At 46.8% G+C, this 21,236-nt stretch overlaps 1 protein-coding gene across 1 annotated transcript in view; it reads right to left on the bottom strand.

Annotated features, from left to right (window-relative positions):
- The window catches only part of ANO2 (anoctamin 2), a 357,148-nt gene that overhangs the window by 238,566 nt on the left and 97,346 nt on the right, over positions 1-21,236 (bottom strand). Inside the window, exon 4 of the mRNA XM_032874339.1 lies at positions 17,650-17,748. Within this exon, the coding sequence (XP_032730230.1) occupies positions 17,650-17,748 (99 nt within the window). The remainder of the gene's footprint in view (positions 1-17,649; positions 17,749-21,236) is intronic.

The raw sequence follows: 21,236 nt of genomic DNA, 5'->3' as shown, positions 1-21,236 counted from the left end.
CGACCATTTGCCTGTTTCACTTAGCAATACATCACAGATATATTATCTTTCTAGGTCAGTTCACATACAACTACCTTAACGAATGTGTAATACTGCACAGCAGACGTGAATGCTAATTGGTTTAGTCATTTCCCTAGTGACGGGCATTTATTTTATTTTCTATACATGCTTTATCTTGTTTGATCACACTCCTATTAACATTACCTGATAAATAGTTTGAATGAGACTGGCAGAGATGCAGGAAAAGACGTTCTAGGCAAACAAAAAGGTAGAAAAGTTTAAGCTGCACTGAAGAGGGGTTTAAATGGCCCGGTTTCTTTGCAGCACGCAGAGAGTGTAAACCAGCTAGTAACCTCTGGAACACTGGAAGCTCCTGGCAAAGTCTGTGTTCTTGACTGCCCTATGCTACTGCTTCATTTGCTAAACCATGAGTTATCATGGGGGAAAAACAGTGTGCTACTTACAGTAATGCCTCTCTTGTCATTAAGTTCTTGACCGTCCTGCCAAATCTCTCTTTCATGCACACTGGTCACTGAAATGTAAAGTGTTCACCCCTCGGGAATCCTTGGGCCTAAAGGGACAGAAAGGCAGAAAGACGACCCACTCATGCGTTCCCAGCACACATCTCACAGGTCACCTCTGAAGGCAGGTGCTGACCAGGCACGCGCCCTACACTGAGACTGCACTGTGCTCATTATACCCATCACCATGTGTCTTTCAATGGCATTTGCGTGGAAATGGGAGATTCATAACAGGAGGGAAGCTGATGGACTCTGTCTTCCAGATGCTTTGGAATGACAGACTTGGGCCCACTATGGTACTTCTTCTTTGTCCACTTCTCTGCATGTCCACCTCTGCTCTCCTAGTCTGGGAAGCCTTCAACTACTACAATAACTGGTCTCCCCACATCTTCTGCCTAGAGCTACCAAATTTACCAAATAAAAATTCTAAGATGTCCAGTTAAACTTGAATTTCAGATAAACAGTGAACCATTTTTTAGCGTAAGTACAGTCCCATGCAGTATTTGGGCCACATTTAGACTAAAAAATTATTCACTGTATTCATTGTTTATCTGACATTTCATTTTAACTAGGCATCCCATATTTTACCTTGCAACCTTACTCTTATCCACCTCTAATTCACTCTCCACATTGGAGCCAGAGTGATGTTTCTGAAGCAAGAATCTGATCATACCACCCTCCTGTTAAAAAAGCCTTCAACATTTACATTGTTCTAACGATAAAGGGCAAAGTTCTTAACACAGCCCATGTCTTCACACAAAGGTCTTCCTACAGACCCTGTAAGAGTCTCCATGTTTCCCAGCCCCCACAGTCCCTGCTCAGTGCACGCAGCCGTTGGCCCTCTTGCAGTTTTCCCAACATGCTGAGCACTCAATGCTCTTCATCTCCACCCTGCTCCCACCCCAACTCTGTTCACACTTGATGCCTCCCTCAATCGTCACTTCCTAGGGCAAGTCCCTTCTGACTTCCAGACAAGGTCAAGTCCCACCCTCAGGATTTCATGGGCCCAAATTCCTCTCCTTTACTGCACTTACTGCAATTATAATTCCACATTTATTCAAGAGATTATTGGATTAATGTGTGGCTGCCCTACTTAACCATGATTTCCATGAAGGCAGGATACTGTACAAACTTCTGCCTATCTTTGAATGAATGAATCAATGAATGAATGATAAATCAGGGGGAAATCAGCATCGATGATGGCAGTTGCTGCTGCAGAAGGAGCCCAAGCTGGGAATAGAACAGCCATAAGGTAATAGGCCTGACAGAAATAAACCAGACTGGAGAATAAAGCCAGAAGCCCAAAGACTCTGGCTCCCTTCCTGTCCTCACCACCTACAAATGTATTTTGGAGCCCAGCCCCAGCAGAGGTCAGGAATGCCTATATTCAACTGCTACAGATTAATCATCCAGCAGCTGTCTCAGGGCTTTGTTCTAGCAGAAGGTTAGCTGAGAACCTCCACGAAGCTCTTGACCCTCACCTTGGTGGCTGCTCTGGTAGAGCACACGTGGAAGAACACCTAAGAGGAGTAGGTATATATGGTATGTCTTTAGAGGGGTGAGGCATAGGCCAAGGATAAATGTTCACTGCTTCTTGATGGGAACTCCAGATCACTGAAAGCAGTATCATCGGCCTCCAGGAAAAATGTAACAGGTATAGGAGGCGAGTCTCACCAGAAACATCAAGGTAATATCTGCTCCACAGCCCTAACCAAGACCCCACACAAACATGCCCAGGCTGAAAGGTCTGACTGACTTATGTTGGAAAGAGATTCCCTAGCCTTCAGGGACTCATGGGGGATGGAACCAGACACATATCTGCAATAAAACACAAGTGGGTCCCATGGCCCAATGTCATGGACACTAAGCTTATAGGACCAAGGACCTGCTCCCTACCTCCATGCCCGAGCATGCACTATACCTATTCCTGAAACTTCTTCCCTTCCTTTTCACCTGGACAACTCCTACCTCTCCTTCACCTTCTAGGCTTAAGCATTAATTTTCCCAGAAAAACTTCTGGGAAAGTTGGCCACTTTGAATTAATGGTTGCTGTGGTCTGAATGTTTGTGGCCCCCCTGAATGTCTGGGTTCCCCCCAAATTCATATTTTGAAATCCTCAATGCCCAATGTGATGGTATTAGAAGGTGAGGCCTTTGGGAGGTGACTCGGTCATAAGAGTGGAGCCCCTTCCACCATGTGAAGACAGAGCGAGGAAGGACAGGCTATGAACCAGAAGTGGGCCCTCACCTGACCACACCTGGCACCCTGGCCTCAGACTTCCAGCCTCCAGGACTGTGAGAAAGAAATTCCTCATTTATAAGCCACCCTATCTGTGGTATTTCATTACAGCAGCCCCAGTGGGCCAAGACCATGGTTTTTAGGATAATGGCCATCGGGCAACAAAGTTCCTGGGAAATAGGAAACAAGTGAGACAGCTTCTGGGACGGCTCCAGCTCACTACCTTAAGAAAGGTTCTCGGCCTTGGGGCAGGAAGGGGAGACAAGTAGAGCCCATCGAACCCCTCGGGCTGAGGTGACAGAGCTGTAAGTCTGGGGAGGACAAGGCCACTGGAGGTCACAGAACAGAGTAGCCCAGAGGCGAGAGCTTCCCAAGGAACCCCAGTGGTCTGCAGAAGGTCCCCTGTGGGTATTTGGCCACATGGATACAAGGGGACTAGCTGAGACTGGAGAAAGAACCATTTAAAAGGATTGAAAATAGCACTCTTCCCATCAGGCAGAATGGAAACTCTCATCATCCACAGGGCACTGGATAGAGTACTCAGGTCAATTCAGCAGTGCGGGATAATTAGGCCATAGACAGTGCACTGCTCCAGATCCCTTAACAAATCATAAAAGAAAGAACTGGACTAAGTGCCTTGTAAAGTATTGTCCAAGTCTGACATTCTACAGCTTTAAACATTTAATGAAAAAGAAACACTCATGATGTTTCTATGTTTCAACATTGTAGGCATCTCCTAGATGCCAGGCGCTGAGCTCGGTGGTTGATCTGCCAAGTGCTGGAGAAGCACAAAGAGGGCGATGACCCTTCCAACACAGAATGCTCTGTGAAGTGCCCAGCACTTCCACGAGCACCATTTCATTGGGCTCCACGAAAACTCTGCAAGTGTGCCTGCCAAGTAGTGTTAGCGTTGCTATTTTACAGATGGGAAAACTGAGACTCAGAGGGGCAAGGAAATGCCAGAATCAGTGTGGAACCAGGCCTGAAACCGGGTTTCCTAACTCCCCCATCCAGGCTCTTTCCTTCAACCTTTGATCCTTGGAAGGGTTCCATGATTGCCCACGGATGCAGGCTGGGACTCCCTGTCAGTCCCCACCAAACCCAGCAGTCTGGCTCTTCTCCTGGGTCCAGCAGGATCTAGGAAAGGCACCCTGGCCCTCTTTATCACCATTAATATTCTCAGAGGCAGCATTGTTATTACTGTTATTCTTGGACATCAGAGAATTATGAACATCCTCAGAAATGGCGAGACACATGTTAGCCAGCTGTTCCCCATTATGCCCTCCCTGGGTACATGATATGCCTTTCATGTGCTTAAAATCATAAATAAATTTTTAAAGTATGTTGCTCTTATTTTTTATTCCAGGGCTCAAATGTGGTTCTCATAAAAGCTCACTTTGGCCTCATTGTCACAGTCTAAGAGGTTTACCGAGATTCCTTCTTTTCTTACTCCTTCCCCCACCCCCACCCCAGTCTCCCTCTGCCTCTCCCCTCCAGAGAGGCACAACACTGTGGTCTGAGGGCTGATTTGTTTCCTTCCTGCATTGGAATCACCTTCCCTCCTGGGATGCAAGGAACCAAGGCTATGGTGATATCTATCATGAATTGATACACAGTACTGTCCCCATTTTACAGATAAAGAAACTAAGGTACAGAAAGTTTCACTAACATGCCCAGTGTCGTACAAACATGAAGAGGTCCAATGACCCCAAAGAAGATTTAGCAATATGAGCTATAAATAATATAATCTTGATTTTTTTATGAGTCCCTTATCTGTAGTGAGCAAAGAAGACCTTTCCTTACAACTAACAGGAAAAGTCAGTGGGGTGAGCAGAGACCAGGCGTAAAGCTGTGGCCATGTGTGTCTGCTTACACCCCATGACTCAAAAGGTATTACTTCTAATTATCTACCTCTTTTTTTTTTAAGATTTTATTTATTTATTTATTTGACAGAGAGAGAGAGAAATAGCAAGAGAGAGGGAGCACAAGCACAGGGAGCAGCAGAAGAGGAAGAAGGAGAAGCAGGCTTCCCGCTGACAGGCAGCCCGATGTGGGACTCAGTCCCAGGACCCTGGGATCATGACCTGAGCTGAAGGCAGATGCTTAACCGAATGAGCCACCCAGGTGCCCCATCTGCCACTTTTAATCTATGCTTTCCTTTGTTCCTCTGGTCACTGGATAATTGGGGCCAACTGTTGTTATTTATTACAGCCTGCTCACCTTGAGAGGTAGGGCTGGGATGGAGATTATCATCACACCCACTCACCGACATTTAACTGCAAAAGGAACAGGCATGCTGAGGTGCCAGCGTGGAGCCTGGCACCGCAGGCCACCAGCTGCGTGAGGGAGGAAGCCCCTGGATTCAAAAGTTATGAGGAAGAGAAGCTGAAGCTGCCGCAGAATTTGTCACCTGTTCTCGTGCTCCTTGTTGGTACTGGGGCAGAGAGGCTCACATGTGCACACACATACACACGCATGCGTGTGCACTCCGCGTCCGACCTGAGGAGTCCCCCGCGTAAGCATTTACCGTTGCCTGTAAGTGTGAAGCTACTCACCAAAGTGCGAACGGCACCAGGAGCCACTAAGATCAGCGGCATCCTAGATCCCACAGGGAGACACTGTGTGACACCAACAACAGGAATTAACGAGTCTCTCCATCCCCACCTGTGCCTACAGGTCCATGTCCTGCCTGAAGCACCACTAAGTGTGGAAAGTGATACACTTACAAAACACGCACGCTCCCGTTGTCTACCTCTGTATTCCTTTATGGTTTTTTACTGTTTTGGTATGTCCTCTACACATGAATGGATGTTTGGTGACCTTAAAAATATGGGCTAAAATCCAAACAAAGCCCTTCTGAGCCATGCCTCCCGCCTCCCGCTGCATGCACACTGGCATGCCAGCCTCCTCTCATTTCCCCACACCTGGCGGGCTTTTCTTACCTCTGGACTGGAAGACGTGTGCTTCCCTCTCCCGGGAAGGTTCTCACATGCCCTCCCCACCTGGCAAACCCCAACCCAGCCCTCGGGTCTAAGCTCAAATGGCAGCTTCCCTCACTGCACCTCACACCTAAATTAGTGTCCTCTGGCTGTCCCTCTGTCCACCCTGCCTTTTCCTCTGTGGGTGCCTCCCAGCTCATACAGCTCTCTTCTGAATCTTCACCACACCAAGGCCACATGGAGCCAGGACCACTTGTGGACACCACTGATTCACCCACACTCAGCAGGGTCGTCTCATACCTAGTGATACTCAACAGGTATTCACTGGATGGATGGATGGATGGATGGATGGATGGGTGGACAGGTATGTCGATGGCAGATGGATGGATGGATGGACAGATGAACGCACGGACGGACAGACGTGTGGATGGACAGATGGGTGGATGGATGGATAGACAAACAGATGGGTGGATGGATGGATACACGGATGGATGGATGGATGGATGAAAAAAATGTAGCCTTTCAAAAAGGCTAGGAACCCCTCTACACAACCTAGCCCCAAACTTGGTACAGTGAGACTCTTCCCAAATGTTTCTTAGCAACTGACGGAGCAGCTGAAAACCCAGATCAGGGATGTCCACCATAGTCCATGGGCTGCCAGTCCCACCCCTACAGACAGCCCTAAGGCATGGCAGCAGTCCTCCCAAATGCCGTCAGGTGGGCCTTCCCGCCCACTTGGCATCAGTCTGCAGTGCTGCCACATAGATTACGTGTGGTTTGTGGGAAATGTTCTTTCTTTCATTCTCCTAGGCCCCTTCCAGGCACTGCCTGCACCACAAAACCAAATCCCTGCCTTCACAGAGCTTCCCATACAGTGGGGAGACAATCAAACAAGGACACAAACATGTGATTCAGGGGTGGGCAGTGCCAAGTGTTTGGAAGGAAAAATGATGGAAGAGGGTGGAGAGTGGCAGGGGGCCTGGCCTGTCCAAGCAGGGGACATAGGAGTACAGCCCCCAGAGACGTGAGAGAGTTCTGTGGGTAGTGAGAGAAGGTGTTCCGGGCAGAGAGAAGAACAAGCTGAGATGCCCTGAGGTGGAAATGGGCTTGGCATTCTGGAGGAACAGCAGGAAGGCCAGTGTGGCTAGAGCAGAGAGAGCAAGTAGGGAGTAGTGGGCAATTAGTTTCTGTACCAGAGGTGGCAGACATGGCATCCCTTTCTGGTCCCTGACAGAGACATTGTCATTCCTGGCCCCTGTCTGACCAACAGCCCTTCCTGCCTATAGCAGGAATCACAGAACACCCTCAGGCTGGACCAGGCCCTGGCCATGGGACATACCCGTGGCCCCTGCTGTTCCATCCAGTGCCCACCCTCAGGCTTTCATCATGCCATCCTGAGAAATGCTTAGCAACCACCTGGAAGAGGGGGCTCAGGTTGCTGATGTGTACCATTGGCGGATTTTTATGGTCTAAATAATGTCCACAGTGGCCATCTTCAAGGTACCAGTGGTGTTAATAACCAGCCTGCAAAATTCCTGAAAACGTAACAATCGGATCTCAAGAGGTATTAGGAGTCAACATGTCACCAACCCCAGTTCTAACTGGGTAAGAAGAGCCCTCCGTCCATGATCCCCAGGTGCCAGAAGCTGACTGTCCCTGCCTGCTTCTCTGCCTCTCCCTGCCTGCTCACCCTTCCCCATACACCCTCAGGAACAGCCATGGCCAAGCTCAAGGAGTGCCCACCAGGCCCAGTCACTCAGGACAGTCCTGGCATACTCAACATCTAGTACTACGTCCTGCCATAATCACAAGGCCCCACTTGGGATGGCAAATTCAGTGGTCAGCCTGCCCGCTGCCCTCCGGCACTGGGTTCGGTGTCCAGGTCCCAGCCAGCCCCAGGCTGGCAGGTTCTCCCCCAGTTTAGAGACACAACTCGAGGCTTTAAAAAAACAAAGCTGCCATTTCTATCACCATTTTTTTTTTAACCCTGAGTCTTAAAACAACTTCATACAGCTATTCAAATTCACTTCCCACTACATTTTCATATGTTCAGCATCACTGTTTTTGAGCCCCACATCAGGCTTATCTCCTAACAGAGTCGCGTGAGGTGGGCCAGGCCTGTGCGGTCTCACCAGGCCCCTACGCATGCCTAGAACATGGCTGCGTGCCATGTCAGGTTCCTCACTCAAACCAGCACATAGGTGGCATCGATTATTTTGTTTTTGTTTTTGAAAACGAGAAGCATTACCAAAAACAAGGAATAAAAAGTCAAAGTATTCTGCACTCTTTCCAGCCTATGTAAATAGCAATCAAAGAGCGTGCACCAAAAGCCCATAAAGATATCGATATAAACACTACCCTCTCAGCTGCGCCTCTTTTAAAAACAAATGTCTGGGAACAGACAATGACAACATGGGGCAAGGCCCCACCTACAGCCAACCCGGCGAAAACACCAACAGCTCTAGTTCATTTGAAAATTACTGCCAGTAATAATATGGGGCACCTGGGTGGCTCAGTGGGTTAAAGCCTCTGCCTTCGGCTCAGGTCATGGTCCCAGTGTCCTGGGATCGAGCCCCACATTGGGCTCTCTGCTCAGCAGGGAACCTGCCTCCTCCTCTCTCTCTCTCTGCCTGCCTCTCTGCCTACTTGTGATCTCTGTCAAATAAATAAATAAAATCTTTAAAAAAAAAAAAAAAAGAAAAGAAAATTACTGCCAGTAATAATAAAAAGAGTTTGCCCTAAAAGGCATCTTGGAGGCTGAGCAAATGGTGACCTTCCCCACTGTGACCAGGGGCCTACAAGCTCTCCATCCTTGACAAAGCCCATCGAGTTTCTCCTGCTTCTTATATTCTGATCACCAGAGAAGATTCACTGAGCTATCAAAATAGCCCCAAAGAGAGCCCACCACCTGAAGAAGGAAGGAGCTGGTCCAGATGAGGAAGGAAGAGAATGTGTCCCCTGTTCCGGAAGATGGCATGAACTGTATGCAGCTGTGAGCTAAAAGCCCACTATTACACTGTGGGTCACAGCTGCTAGAAGGTCCTGGGGCCAGGGTGAGCAAGCATGATCTGGCATCCGTCAGCCGATTAATCTAGTATTTACTTACCCACCTATTATTTAGGCAACATCATACTACAGTTTGCAGGGAACAGACAGGAAACATAAACTATAGTTCCTACTCTCAGGTGGCGGAGGTGGCATGGGGGAGGGCTTATGGCACCTTTGGAGACATGAGAGTATAAGGTACCCCCAAGCAATTAAGGAAAAACTAATGGATGAGAAAAATCCTACCTGTAGGTTGCCTAAGAATCCATGTAAGGAATAAAGGAGGGTCTATAAGGAAAGTGAGATTTTGGCTGGGACACAGAGTTTCTTTATTGTTTACTATGTAGATAAGATGGTGAGATCACTCCAGGACCAGAGGCAAATACTGAAAGGATCTGAAAAGTCTCCAGCCCCTGGAAGAGAGAGTAAAGTACTCCCTCTTGAAAAGAGGCTAAATCAGGGAGCTCAGTGTAGGCTCCACAGAAAGGCGTGGGCAGGAGAACTCAGAGGAAACTCAGTGACATTACCAGGCTCTGGGACAAAGGGCTGCCCCAGATACAGAGTAGGGACCCACAGGCTAAGTGTACTGCCTCATTTAACACACAGCTTGAAAAAGTGGCCGATGTGGGACACTTTCTCTTAGATACTTGGACACAATCAGAGTGTGAATGACTCCACAGGAGTATCTGTCCTTGGAACCCTCTGCTAACATCATAACGGAAAAGAATGAACAAATTTGCTAACTCAACTGACTGACATGTGGACCCCAGCATTTTATAAAGCTATGACAGAGAAGTCACAGGGTCCAACCTCCAAACCTTACAGCGAGAAAACTATAATCCAGGACTGCTAAGTAACTAACCGCACCAGTCCAAAGCAATGACGAAAGAAAATTTCAGATGCGTTGCGTCTCCTGCCCAGGAGTATTTAATCTAGGACAGAGTTTCCCAGTGAAAGTTCTGCAGATAACTGTTTCCCTGGGATACCTAGGAATACAGCTACAAATAACCTATGAATGTTCAGCAGGAAAAGAGCTGAATAAAATGGAACCATGTTCTTTCTAAAAGTCTTCTCAGAACTTTTAATTTGTCAAATAAACTATAATAATTAGTGTTTCTAGAGATTGTTAGATCATGAACTTCTTTTAAAACAAGACCACTAGGCATCTGGGGTGGCTTAGTCAGTTAAGCATCTGCCTTTGCTTCAGGCCATGGGCCTGGAATCCCAGGATTGAGCCCTGCATTTTGTCAGGGGAGCAGGTCCCTGCTCAGCAGGGAGTCTCCCTCTCCCTTTGCCCCTCACCCTGCTCATGCTTGCTCTCTCTCTCTCTCTCAAATAAATAAATTAAAATCTTTTTAAAAAAAAATCAGAAGACCACTGTTCTTCAGCTTAGGCTCTGAGAAATGCTGTTCTAGGCCATGTTAACTCAAGCCTTATTTTGGACTCCTCATTTAAGTGTGGTAGGAGTATGGCTTGGCAGTCAGAAAGAAATGGGCCTTAGATCTAACCCCTTCAGGACATGTGACCTTAGATTAAATTTGTTAGCCTCTCTGAACCTGTTCCCTGAGCTTGGGGCTGCACTACCCTGATCTCAGCCTCAGCCTTCCCCTGGTCTTCTCCCTTGTGGGTCTGTGGATCTCAATTCTCTTTTAGCCCATCCTTGGATTTGGGCCCACCCTAGATCCAGGATGATCTGGAGATCCTTACCTAATTATATCCACAAAGACCCTTTTCTCAGGGTCTTTTTCCAAATGACATCACATTCACGGGTTAGGGCTTGGTCATATATTTGTGGACACCACTATTCAAACCAATACAAAAAGGATTATGGACCTCAAAATCACAAGTGCTTATGAGGGTTAATTTTATATGTCAACTTGACAGGCAATGGGGTGCCCAGATATTTGTCCAAACATTATTCTGAGAGTGTCTGCGAGGGTGTTTTTGGATGAGATTAACATCTGAATGGGTAGACTAAGTAAAACACCTTACCCTCCTAATGGGGGTGGGCCTCATCCAATCAGTTGAAGACCTGAATGGAACAAAAAGGGTGAGTAAAAGGGCACTCTTTCTGCTTGACTTTTTGAGCTGAGACACTGATCTTTTCTCGCCTTCAGACTTGAACTGAAATAGGCTGTTCTTGGGTCTCAAGCCTGATGGGCATTTGGACTGGAACCTAACACCATGAGCTGTCTTGGGTCTCCAGCTTGCCAACTGCGTATCTCGGGATTTCTCAGCCTCCATAATCACCTGGAACAATTCCTTATAATATATATAATACACACACTACCCAAAAACATACATACACACACACACACACACACACACACACATCCTATTGGTTCTGATTCTCTGGAGAGCCCTGATTAATACAAGCTGCAAATCTGTACAACTGAGAAGAGGTGCTCTGGTCCTGGCTGGGCAGAGTCCCAGAAGCTGGCTGGATACCAGGAGCCAGAGAGAGGGTATTCCCATGGAGCTTTTGTAAAAGCCATGGTTACCAAATCAGAATCTCTAGAGAGGCAGTAGCAGATACCCAAACACCTTCCAATGATTTACAAAGCGTAATAGAATTGATATCTTCTTCTAAGGGGCCACTCAGGCTAACCAAAATGCCAAGTGGCTTTGCTTTTTAGCTGGAATTATAGTCGTTCAGTGTGGTAACACCAATTTTCTCACACTGCTCAGAAATTTCTTAAGGGTAGTTATGCATGTTTTCAGTTAATGAAAATTAAAAGATGAATTATTCTTTAATAAATGCTGCTTAGTAGATAAGAGATATTTCAAACCATGAATTCCATGGAGAGACTTAAAGGATGAATGACATTTCCACCTTTTGTCTTTGAATCATCGGCTCCTCAGAAAGGGACATATATTACTTTGTACTAGAACCCACCCTGAACTAAGTTTAATGTGACTTACCAGTTCTTATCCAGAAGCACTTAAGAAGTGGCTATACAAAGAGCATTCCAGCACCTTCTATCCACTCATTACTGAAAATAGGCTCCTTTTAATGTTTGTGTCCTTTATATAACAACTATGCTTCAACAGCAGGAAAAAGTTTGCTTCCTCTGCCAAAACGGTTGCTCATTGCCAGGGATTATGTGAGTCCCAGTCCTTTCTGCCTTGGCTGCCAGGAAGCTCAAAGTGAAATCTGCCACACATGCATGAGTCACTCTTATTCTCATTTCTACTATCATCATTTCCCCTGCACTCACTTACTTTCCCCCAATTACATGGCTCTTTGTTATCTGTCCTTTTTAAAAATGATCCATATGCATTTATGACTTCAGTCGTAACCCTTCACAAGTCCTGTTTCCGGAAATAGGGGAAGATCTGAAATAACCCCAGGTCATGGGGGCAGAGCCACTAGTCAAACTCACGTCTCCACTTGCCACATCTGCTGTCTGTCCCCCGAAATGAGCGCCTTTGAGCACTCCCTCCTGCACTGTGGGGCTGAGCAGCCTTCCTGCTGACTCCTCCGGGGACTGCATCACAGACCTCACATATGCAGCCATCATGTTTAGGGACGCCCCAAGGAGCCATGCTCTAGGAAACAGAAATCCCCTAGCACACAGCGCAAAGGCCATCTGTTCCTGCCTCGCCACAGATTCCGTGCCTGGGCTTCTGGCTGCCTTGGCAGGTTGAAAGAACTGGGTCTGATTTCCCCCAACACTGCAGATGCTGGCAGTGGAGGGAAACGGCAGGAATGAACCACCCAATGCGTTGCCAACCGTGCTGCCCTCTGCCCCTCACATACGACCAACAATAGTGACAAAAGTCATAGTACCAGCTACCATGTGTTGCCTGCACCTCGATGCTAGGCATCCCACATCAGCACAGCTCCTTACAACAGCCCACCACAACATTCACTACTTCTGTTTTGAAGATGAGGTTTGCTCTAAGGCTGCTTGCCTAAGAAGGTAGAACCTGCCAGAAGTTCACAGCCTCTTGCATGCAAAGGGCTCATAAGCAAAACTCCTCATAGGCTCCTGGGAATGGCAAACATGGCCCCTGCAACATCAGTCTGTCTACTCAGAAGAGCCACGGAAATTCTGACAGGCTGGATGAAAAGTGATTTTCACCTGCCCCAGGCATGTCATTTCATGCAAATTCAGTGGACTCTGGCCAGATTAATATGATCTCATGAACAAGAATGGACTCCGTTAACCTGCCCCTTGTCTGTTCCTAGCCTTGTCTCTGCTGTAGGGAGCACATGGAGAATAAGTGAAATGGGGGGCCCGGGGTGGGGGAGGATGTTCGTCCAAGTGGGTATAAAGTGAATGAGAGAGGGACATCAATGCTGGTAATGAATAAAGCTGAAAAAGCACCCATTTCAAACTTCCCCAAGCTGCCTGGGGCCAAAGGCCAGGCCTCCCCACCCCCTTCCTGTGCATGGATGTCGAGTATGTCTCACAAAACGCTGGCTCTCCTGTTGTTGTTTCTGGAAAACAAATGCTTCCTTCCAAGGTTCCCACTCCCGGTTAATATCTGTGTTCAGGACTCCGAGTCCCTGGATGCATTACTATGGATCTGTCCAGGTTTGAGATCTCGACTTTGCGATTTCCTCCTTGTCTTCCTGGTCTCTCCAGACCCTGCTGAGTTAAAGATACAAACTTCCACTTGTCTGGAGAATACTCAGCTGATCCCGCGCCATGCCTCAGTCTTCCTCTGCGGTCCCCAGGACACCAGGACGTGGGCCCCGGTAAATGCAGTTTATTCTCCTTGTAGTCACTTCCCAAACCCACGAAAATGGGAGGGAAACACCACTGGCCCCACTGTTAGCCTTGTGCAGACGGCCCGGCCTCGTCCTCCTTGTCCATGGCCCCTTCTCATCTCAGGAACTAGGCGTAACCCCCACCTCTACCCTTGTAATCAGGTTCTCAGATTGACTGTGAAAAACATATGCATCCCACCCTGCCACCGAGTTATACCCCCTTCTCCTGGTCATGGCATCCCCTGTAAGGTCGGCCACTGCATTCTATGAATACAAAGAAGATTGGGGCCACGTGGCTGGAGCCACAGAAGGATGCCACAGCAGCCCACGTGTGTCGAGTCTGGGGCCCACAGACTTTAGGGAAAAGTTCTTTCTGTTATATCTGCAGCCTTCTAGGAGCCACCACCTGGCTTTGCCATCCCCAGACTCCCTGGCCCATCGTATTTACATAGAGACCAGTGCTGGGCTAATGAGTTACCACTTGAGATAATTTGTGCTTTGCTGTCCAGGTATGCGCGTTCCTCCTGTTGTGCCCTTTGGCTATAAGCTCTCTGAGAGCCTGGATTACTTCTGTGCACTGCAGTGTCTCTCTGAAGACCCTCTACAGTGGGACCTCCATCGGTGCTGGCTGCAGGGAAGCTGACTGGGGGACTAGGAATCCAAAATGCACATAAAAATATTTGAGTACACAGACACAATAATAAACTCCTATATTTCCATAGCACTGGTTAGGAGTTAAGAGTCTTAGAACAACCTTCTAAGAGGGGCATCTGGGTGGCTCAGTTGGTTAAGCCTCTGCCTTCGGCTCAGGTCATGATCCCGGGGTCCTGGGATCGAGCTCCACATTGGGCTCCCTGCTCAACAGGGAGTCTGCTTCTCTCTCTCTCTTTACTGATACTCCCTCCCCCTGCTTGTTCTTTTTCTCTCAGACAAATAAAAAAAATTTTAAAAAAAGAACAAAGTTCTAAGAAAAATAGGGCAGGTATTATTATGCCCATATCACAGATGAGGAACTGGGGCTCCGACAGAGGAAGTGACATCCCCAAGTCACACAGCAAATACGTGCAGAGCCAGGGTGACAAGTCTGGGCTTCTGAGGACTCGTCTAGCCTAGTGTCTGCCACTCTACACCTCCAAAGGGAAAAGGAAGGGGGGTGAGGTGGGAAGAGCCCAACTGCCCATCCACAGATGAATGGATAAAGAAGATGTGGTACGTGGGCACAGTGGAATCTCACTCAGCCATGAGAAACAAGGACATCCTGCCATTGGCAACGTGAAGGAACCTTGAGCACACGATGCTAAGTGAGAGCAAATCAAAGGAAAAAAATGTACTGTGTACTACCACTTATATGTGGAACCTAAGAAGCCAAACCTGTAAAAACGGAAAGTGAAAGACTGGTTACCAGGAAATTGGCGGGGGGTGGGGAGAGGGGCGCTGGAGGGATAAGACAGATGGGGCTTAAGGGTTCCTACTTGTAACGAGTAGGAAATAAGCGCCAGAGATCTAATGCCTAGTATAGCGAATACAGACAATGAAGCTGAATTATAGCCATCAAACTCACTAAGAGACTAGAACTTAATTACTCCAACCACTAAAAAGCATAATTGTATAACAGAGGTGCTAATTATCACTACAATGTTAATCATATTACAATACAGAAGTGTACCAAATGTACAGGCTGTAGATCTTAAATTTACACAAGGTTATATCAAATATATTGGAATTCTTTTAAAAATGAAAAAAAAAAAAAAAAGACAAATGGCTGCACTGCAATCTGTCCTTGCCCTCATCATCTCATCTACAAATTCAAGTGCACGCACCACCTAAACTACAGGTGGTCCCAGTAGACTAGTGTAAGGGGCACATAACTCTGCGGGAAATAGGTCATTTAAGCAGATCTATGCTCTCAAAGCTATGAGCCTGTGAAAGGATAAGCAGAGACTAGGGATAGGCACTATACAGGGGCTGAGCCTGGGAATGAAGAGGAGAAGAAGGTGATTAAGAAATGAGAGGCATGGTAGGATGTCCCCAAAAACAGAGAAGGAGGCTAGGAAAAGGCATCAGGAGAGAGAGGTGGAAGGGGAAAGGAAGAAGGTTAGGAAGGTGAGCAAAGAAGAAAGAGACATAAGCGGGAAGAGAAGGATACATACTTTTTCTGTGTCTCTAGCTTTCCTGCTATAAGGGTGTCCTGGGAGACAGAAGCCATAGCATGGGCACTAGAGTTTCACTCACCTTCTTTCCAAGGATCAGCCAGCAAAGATAAAACACAAGAAGCAAGATACAAATAGAATGCGATTAAGAGAACGTTTGATACTCACATAAACCAAAGAAAAGAGAAGAAATATATTGAAGTTAGAAGCAGAAGAAAGAAAAGTGAAAGGGTTGGCCAGGTTAGGACACCACCAGAAAGAAGCAAAAGCCCCCATCCAAGACTGATACTGGGGATAAATCGAGGAGAAGATCAGTGGAGGAGGAGTTGGGGGCCACGCCATGACGCCTGCATTTGGGAACAATGGTCTTAGGAGCAAGAGGTCCAAAAGTAGGAGACAACACAGCAGGGCAACTGAAGGGGAGAAGACCCTGGTGTGGTCCTTGTGAAAACAAGACACTCAGGCAGGTGACCCCAAGACATTTACTTTTTATTGACAGAATGTCTGTGGCTGAAAGTCACATCTGCGTGTGTTCACTGTTTGATAGTCATTTGTCCACCTGCCATGAAAGTACTGTCTGTCTTAATAAATCTATAAAAAGAGAACCCACAGACTTCGTGCTTCTTGAGTAGGGCATTCGTGATGGTGGCCCACACGTTGGTAGTCAATGAGTGAATTCTGATGGAGACGGTAGATCTGTTGGTCGTGAAAATGGTATAAACATAGCCCATGAGATGCTCATCAAAGTGGTGTTGCTGACTGTGAGGATGATAATGATAGTGCAGACAGTGATAAGAAGGCAGGTGATGCAGTGGTGATGCCACAAGCAACAGACATGGAGTTCTGTTCATGATGGGGGTGGGAATCACGGTGATGGTGGTTGGAATGAGGAAAACGATCTCTGCAGAACTAGGTCACCGCTTATAAAGCACTGTGTGGGTAGTGTGTGTGTGTGTGTGTGTGTGTGTGTGTGTGTGTGAATGACAGGAAGACACAGAGACAAAGAATCAGAGAAAGAGAAAGAGAGAGAGACAGAGAGAGACATCATCTGTAAATCACCCATCGTTAAACCAGAGTAACATCCACCCCAGGACCCTTCCTACAGATATCACAAATGGCCAAAGTCCATAACTACCCTTTTCCCCTAAAATGCCTAATAAAAACAAAAGAATGGTAAATCCATGGACACTTTTCCTTTCTCTTTGGAAGTGTTTGCTAAATTTTGTTATACAAGGACACTCACCTAGGAATTCCCTGAGGAGATTCTGAAATCATACATAACCTATGTTGGCTGAAAAGAACCTGAAAAATCATCTGAACCGTGTGGTTCTCAACTCAAATATGCATTAGAACCTACTAGGGATATGTTTGTTTTGTTTTGTTTTTCCCACAATACTGATGCCAGAACCTCATTCCATATGAACCACCTGAATCAAAATCCCAGAGGTGGGACACCGGCATGAATATTTTAAAAACATTCCCCAGATGATATTTTTTTATCAACTCTCCTGATTAAGAATCTTCTATCCTACAGAAGAGACCAGAGGAAGCCACCACCATGCAGTACTTAGTGGCAGGGTCACGACCTTGCATGCTGCTGACCCAATGAGCAAGGCTTGCTGTCTGCTCTCATTGCTAAATTTGCTAAAAAAAAAAAAAAAAAAACAAAAAAAAAAAAGAAAGAAAGAAAGAAAAGAAAAGAAAAAGAAAAAAATGCTTGGCAGTGTTGGAACACCAAGAAGAGGGAGAGAATGGTATAACAGAGAAACCAAGAAGCTGGACCAGGGCAATGTCTGGCTTCTCATGAAGCACATCCCAGGTAGAGCTCTGAGGTAAAGGGATCTCCCAGACCCTCTCTGTACCCCAATTTTCTTCCCCACCCTACCCACAGCACTGCCCCATACTTAAGGTTCCTGGGAAGGCAAGAGCAATTTCAACTCCACAAGCCCTCATCCCTCAAACCCTGGCCTTGTCCCCACACTATTCCCATCCAGCGAGCCCTCAGGAGGCCCCCAAACCCAGAAGAGACATCCTCATACTTTCTTGGTGGGGACTTTGATCTTCAAGAACTCCGCCTCTCTGGCCAGCACCTGCCACGGGGCGTGTATCCGGACAAAGACGGATCCCTGGCTTTTACTCTGTAAGGTACAAAGGAAGAAGAAATGGAAACACTTAGAAAGACATGGCTTCAATTCCTGTTTCCCCAACTCTCCCAAACTAGAAGCCCTGACTTGGTGTTTGTTCTCTTGAAACTTCGCCCAGACCCAGTCCCCTCCCTCCCATAACCCTTCACCAGCTCTGTTCCAGAAAGGCTCTCACGAAAAACCACAGAGTACTGCTCCCAAAGTGTGGTCCTTGGAGGCTTCGTGGCTTCAGAAGGAAAGAAGAATTAAAAAGAGCCTGTCCCCAGATTGGAAATGTAAGCAATTGTGATTTTCGCAGAAATCTATTACGCTTTTCCGAGCAGTGAGAGGAGTTACCTTTGCCGGCACGCGACAAAAAGCCAGACACTCATCCTGTTTGCATAGTGTCACTGTTCGTTGTTAAATTTGCATCTGTGTTCCTACTGTGCTGTGTCACAGCCGAAACGGCAAAAGTGGTTCACGAAGCCCAAAAGGTATGACATAAACAGTAAGGTAGTACAATGCAAAATGACATCATAAACATAAATCACGAACAGGGCCCCAGCGTGAACACAGATTATAAATCTATGTCCCCATGTAAGTGATTCTGTGAGTGTCGTGAATTCACCCAAAAACAGAAATGAAAGGAAATGTAGCGATGAGCCCTTGAAAATCGGGTCTTATTGACTCAGTAATCCTCACCACAGTGCCTGTGATAAAATACTGGTCAGACTATGACAAGAAGCTGTCAGTTTTTCCCCATCTTCAAATAAAACCTCAAATTCTTTTCAAAACAAGCACACAAAGAAAATGACTACTTCTGACATTCAATTAGTTTTGTCCCTAAAGAATGAGAGGAAACTGAAACAAGTCAGAAAAATGGGCAAAAACCCCATTCTCACCAAGAAAGGTGTAATGAATTCCACCTGCAGAATTCATTACAAACCCGCAGCATTCACAGAAAGAGCAGAACAAACTGAGGGCACCATTGCTTCATCACGTGGCTGCTGGAGATCACATGGACCCCGGGTCCCAGGGCAGGAAGATGCTGGTGGGCCGGCCAGCCCGCCCCAGACATCAGCGTGCAGCCGAGGGGCGGCATGGGAACCCAGTCCTAGTGCATGTGCTCTGCCGAGAGAACGCTTGCAGCTTCTTGCTCCACTGGCCCTCTAGCCTCCGAGGTTTCTACTGAATTCCTGCGTATTTTGTGAAGCAGGAATCACAGAGATCAGTACTGAGAAGACACCAACTCTGCATGCAGCAAAGGTGTTACCACTCACGTGAAAGCAGGTGTTCCCTTCAAAAATCACTCTCCAGCTTCATTCACAGAGTGAATGGTTCGGGGCCCCTGGGGTGTTGTAGTGGGTCAAGCTTCCAACTCTTGGTTTCGGCTCAGGTCATGATCTCAGGGTTGTGAGATCAAGCCCCACGTTGGGCTCTGCATGCTCAGCATGGAGTCTGAGACTGTCTCTCTCCCTCCCCCTCTGCCCCTCCCACTCATGCTGTCTCTCTCAAATAAATAAATCTTTAAAAAAAAAAAAATGAACGAATGAATGTGTTCAACAATCCACCCTCTGGTCTTGATTTGGTGTTGAAGGTAACAGTGGCAGCCGGCCACACACAGCCCCAACCATCTGCTTCTCCAATGCTCTGGACAGAAGAACAGGGAGGAAACCAGAGGACTGCATTCCCCCCACAAAAGTAGGTGGACCGTGGCAATGAGTAAGATAAACAGCTACTTTATGGTGTTCGTAATGCAAGTGAAAACCATCTCTACAACTCCGAATGGCAGTCCCACAATCTGTTCATTAATTCACACATCCAGAACCTACCCGCCCCCCACTTTGGGGATGAAAGTTTACAATTTATGAGGGAGAAGGAGAAAGAAGAAATGAAGATTTTGCAGGAAGGCTTAACTATGGTATGAAAGTCTTGGAGAGTCTGTAAACACCTGAAAATAATAACAATAATCGTGATGTGCATATACTGAGTGTGTGTCATGAACGAGGACAGAGCTAGACGTCATGTACTTTAGCACAAAGGATATTCAGGGCCAGGCTGTCGGCAGGTACTGTCACCTACTCCATTTTACAGTTGAGGAAATCAAGGCAGGGAAAATCTAAATCGTTGGTCCAAAATTACATAAATATTGTGATAGAAAAAAAAAGGTATTTAGACCCAAACAGTCCATGCTCTACCTGATGATTTTCTTGTCCATGGGGGACAGACCGAACATATTACCAGGCAGAGTCACAAACCACCTCCAAGGGCTGAAACGGAACATAAAGATACGCTTTTTGGACTAAAATCCAATCAAAAGATGGATAAGGACTCTATGAGGCAGTCCTAAGATGAAACACTCAACCTTCCAGCTTCCAAGGATGACATCGTTCTGCCGAAACACTGGAAGTGGCTTTAAGCAAGAAATCTCCTTGATTCCTACGTCCGTCTATGGTTACAATGTCCAGGGTTACTAGACAGAGTCATCCATCTCTTGCTGCTACTTCTAACTGTAATTTAAGCTTCTCTAATTTAGTGAAAATGAAAGGTAAGAAAGGAAACCATCTGGGAAGCTGACCTGTAGCCCCAGCTCTCCATCATGGCCCCAGGAAAAATGTTTTTGGTGAAAGATGGCAAACAGTACCATCTTTCTCCTAGAGATGAAATCATGACTCTTGCTGATTTTAATATATGATGTTTTGTCCTTGCTTTTAAATTGAGATGAATGTTTTTCTTAAAAAAAACTCTACCTATAATTGGTAGTTCAAGTGTGTATTGAATGTCCATTAAGTGGCTGCAGATGTTCAAAGTTTGAGGGAGGGTTCAGAAGGTTAAGGGTCTGAGTCCATGGCCTTGATGGCAGATCACTAGCCATCCCCTGACAGCCATTCTCATCCCCTTCATCCACTTTAAAACTAAGTATATGGCCATCCAGAATCAAGTCTGTATCTCCCTGTATGGTTAGGCATAATCAAACACTAATTTCTAAGCCATGTGGTATGGGAGGAAGTGTCATGAAGCAGCTGCTGGCAACACTCTTCAAAGACAGCAAAGGCGTACCCTTTGCTCCTCCATTGTCCTCCCTTCCCCTGATCAGTTGCCTAGAACGTGGAGCCAAGCATGTCAGACCTTGAAGTCAAAGTCAAGGCCAGAAAGAGCAAAGTACCAAGAGAAAATCTGGGTCCTAACCTCAGAGTGTCACAACAGACTGTGACTTGAGAGGGTCTATTAACGGCAGCCTGACCTCTTGGCTAGTTCCCTCCAGCAAAGCATACTTCTCCTGTGTTCTTCTCAAGCAGGACTTGTAGTAAATGAAGATAAAAGCTGGAGTGCAGTTGGCGTGGCGCTAACACCCAGCCGCGGCCCTGTCAATCCGTGGGACACTGTTGCCCTCTCGTAAAGAGAAAGTCACAAGAGCTCACATGAAATGTTAGCTAGGTCTCCCGGGGAAAATCAAATGCTTGAAAACCCCTGAGCAGAACCATCGCCCAGTACGGAAGCTC

Source organism: Lontra canadensis, unplaced genomic scaffold (assembly GCF_010015895.1).
Source record: "Lontra canadensis isolate GAN:19392208 unplaced genomic scaffold, GSC_riverotter_1.0 scaffold53, whole genome shotgun sequence".
Taxonomy (NCBI): Eukaryota; Metazoa; Chordata; class Mammalia; order Carnivora; family Mustelidae; genus Lontra; species Lontra canadensis.
This window is presented reverse-complemented; position numbering and strand designations above follow the sequence as displayed.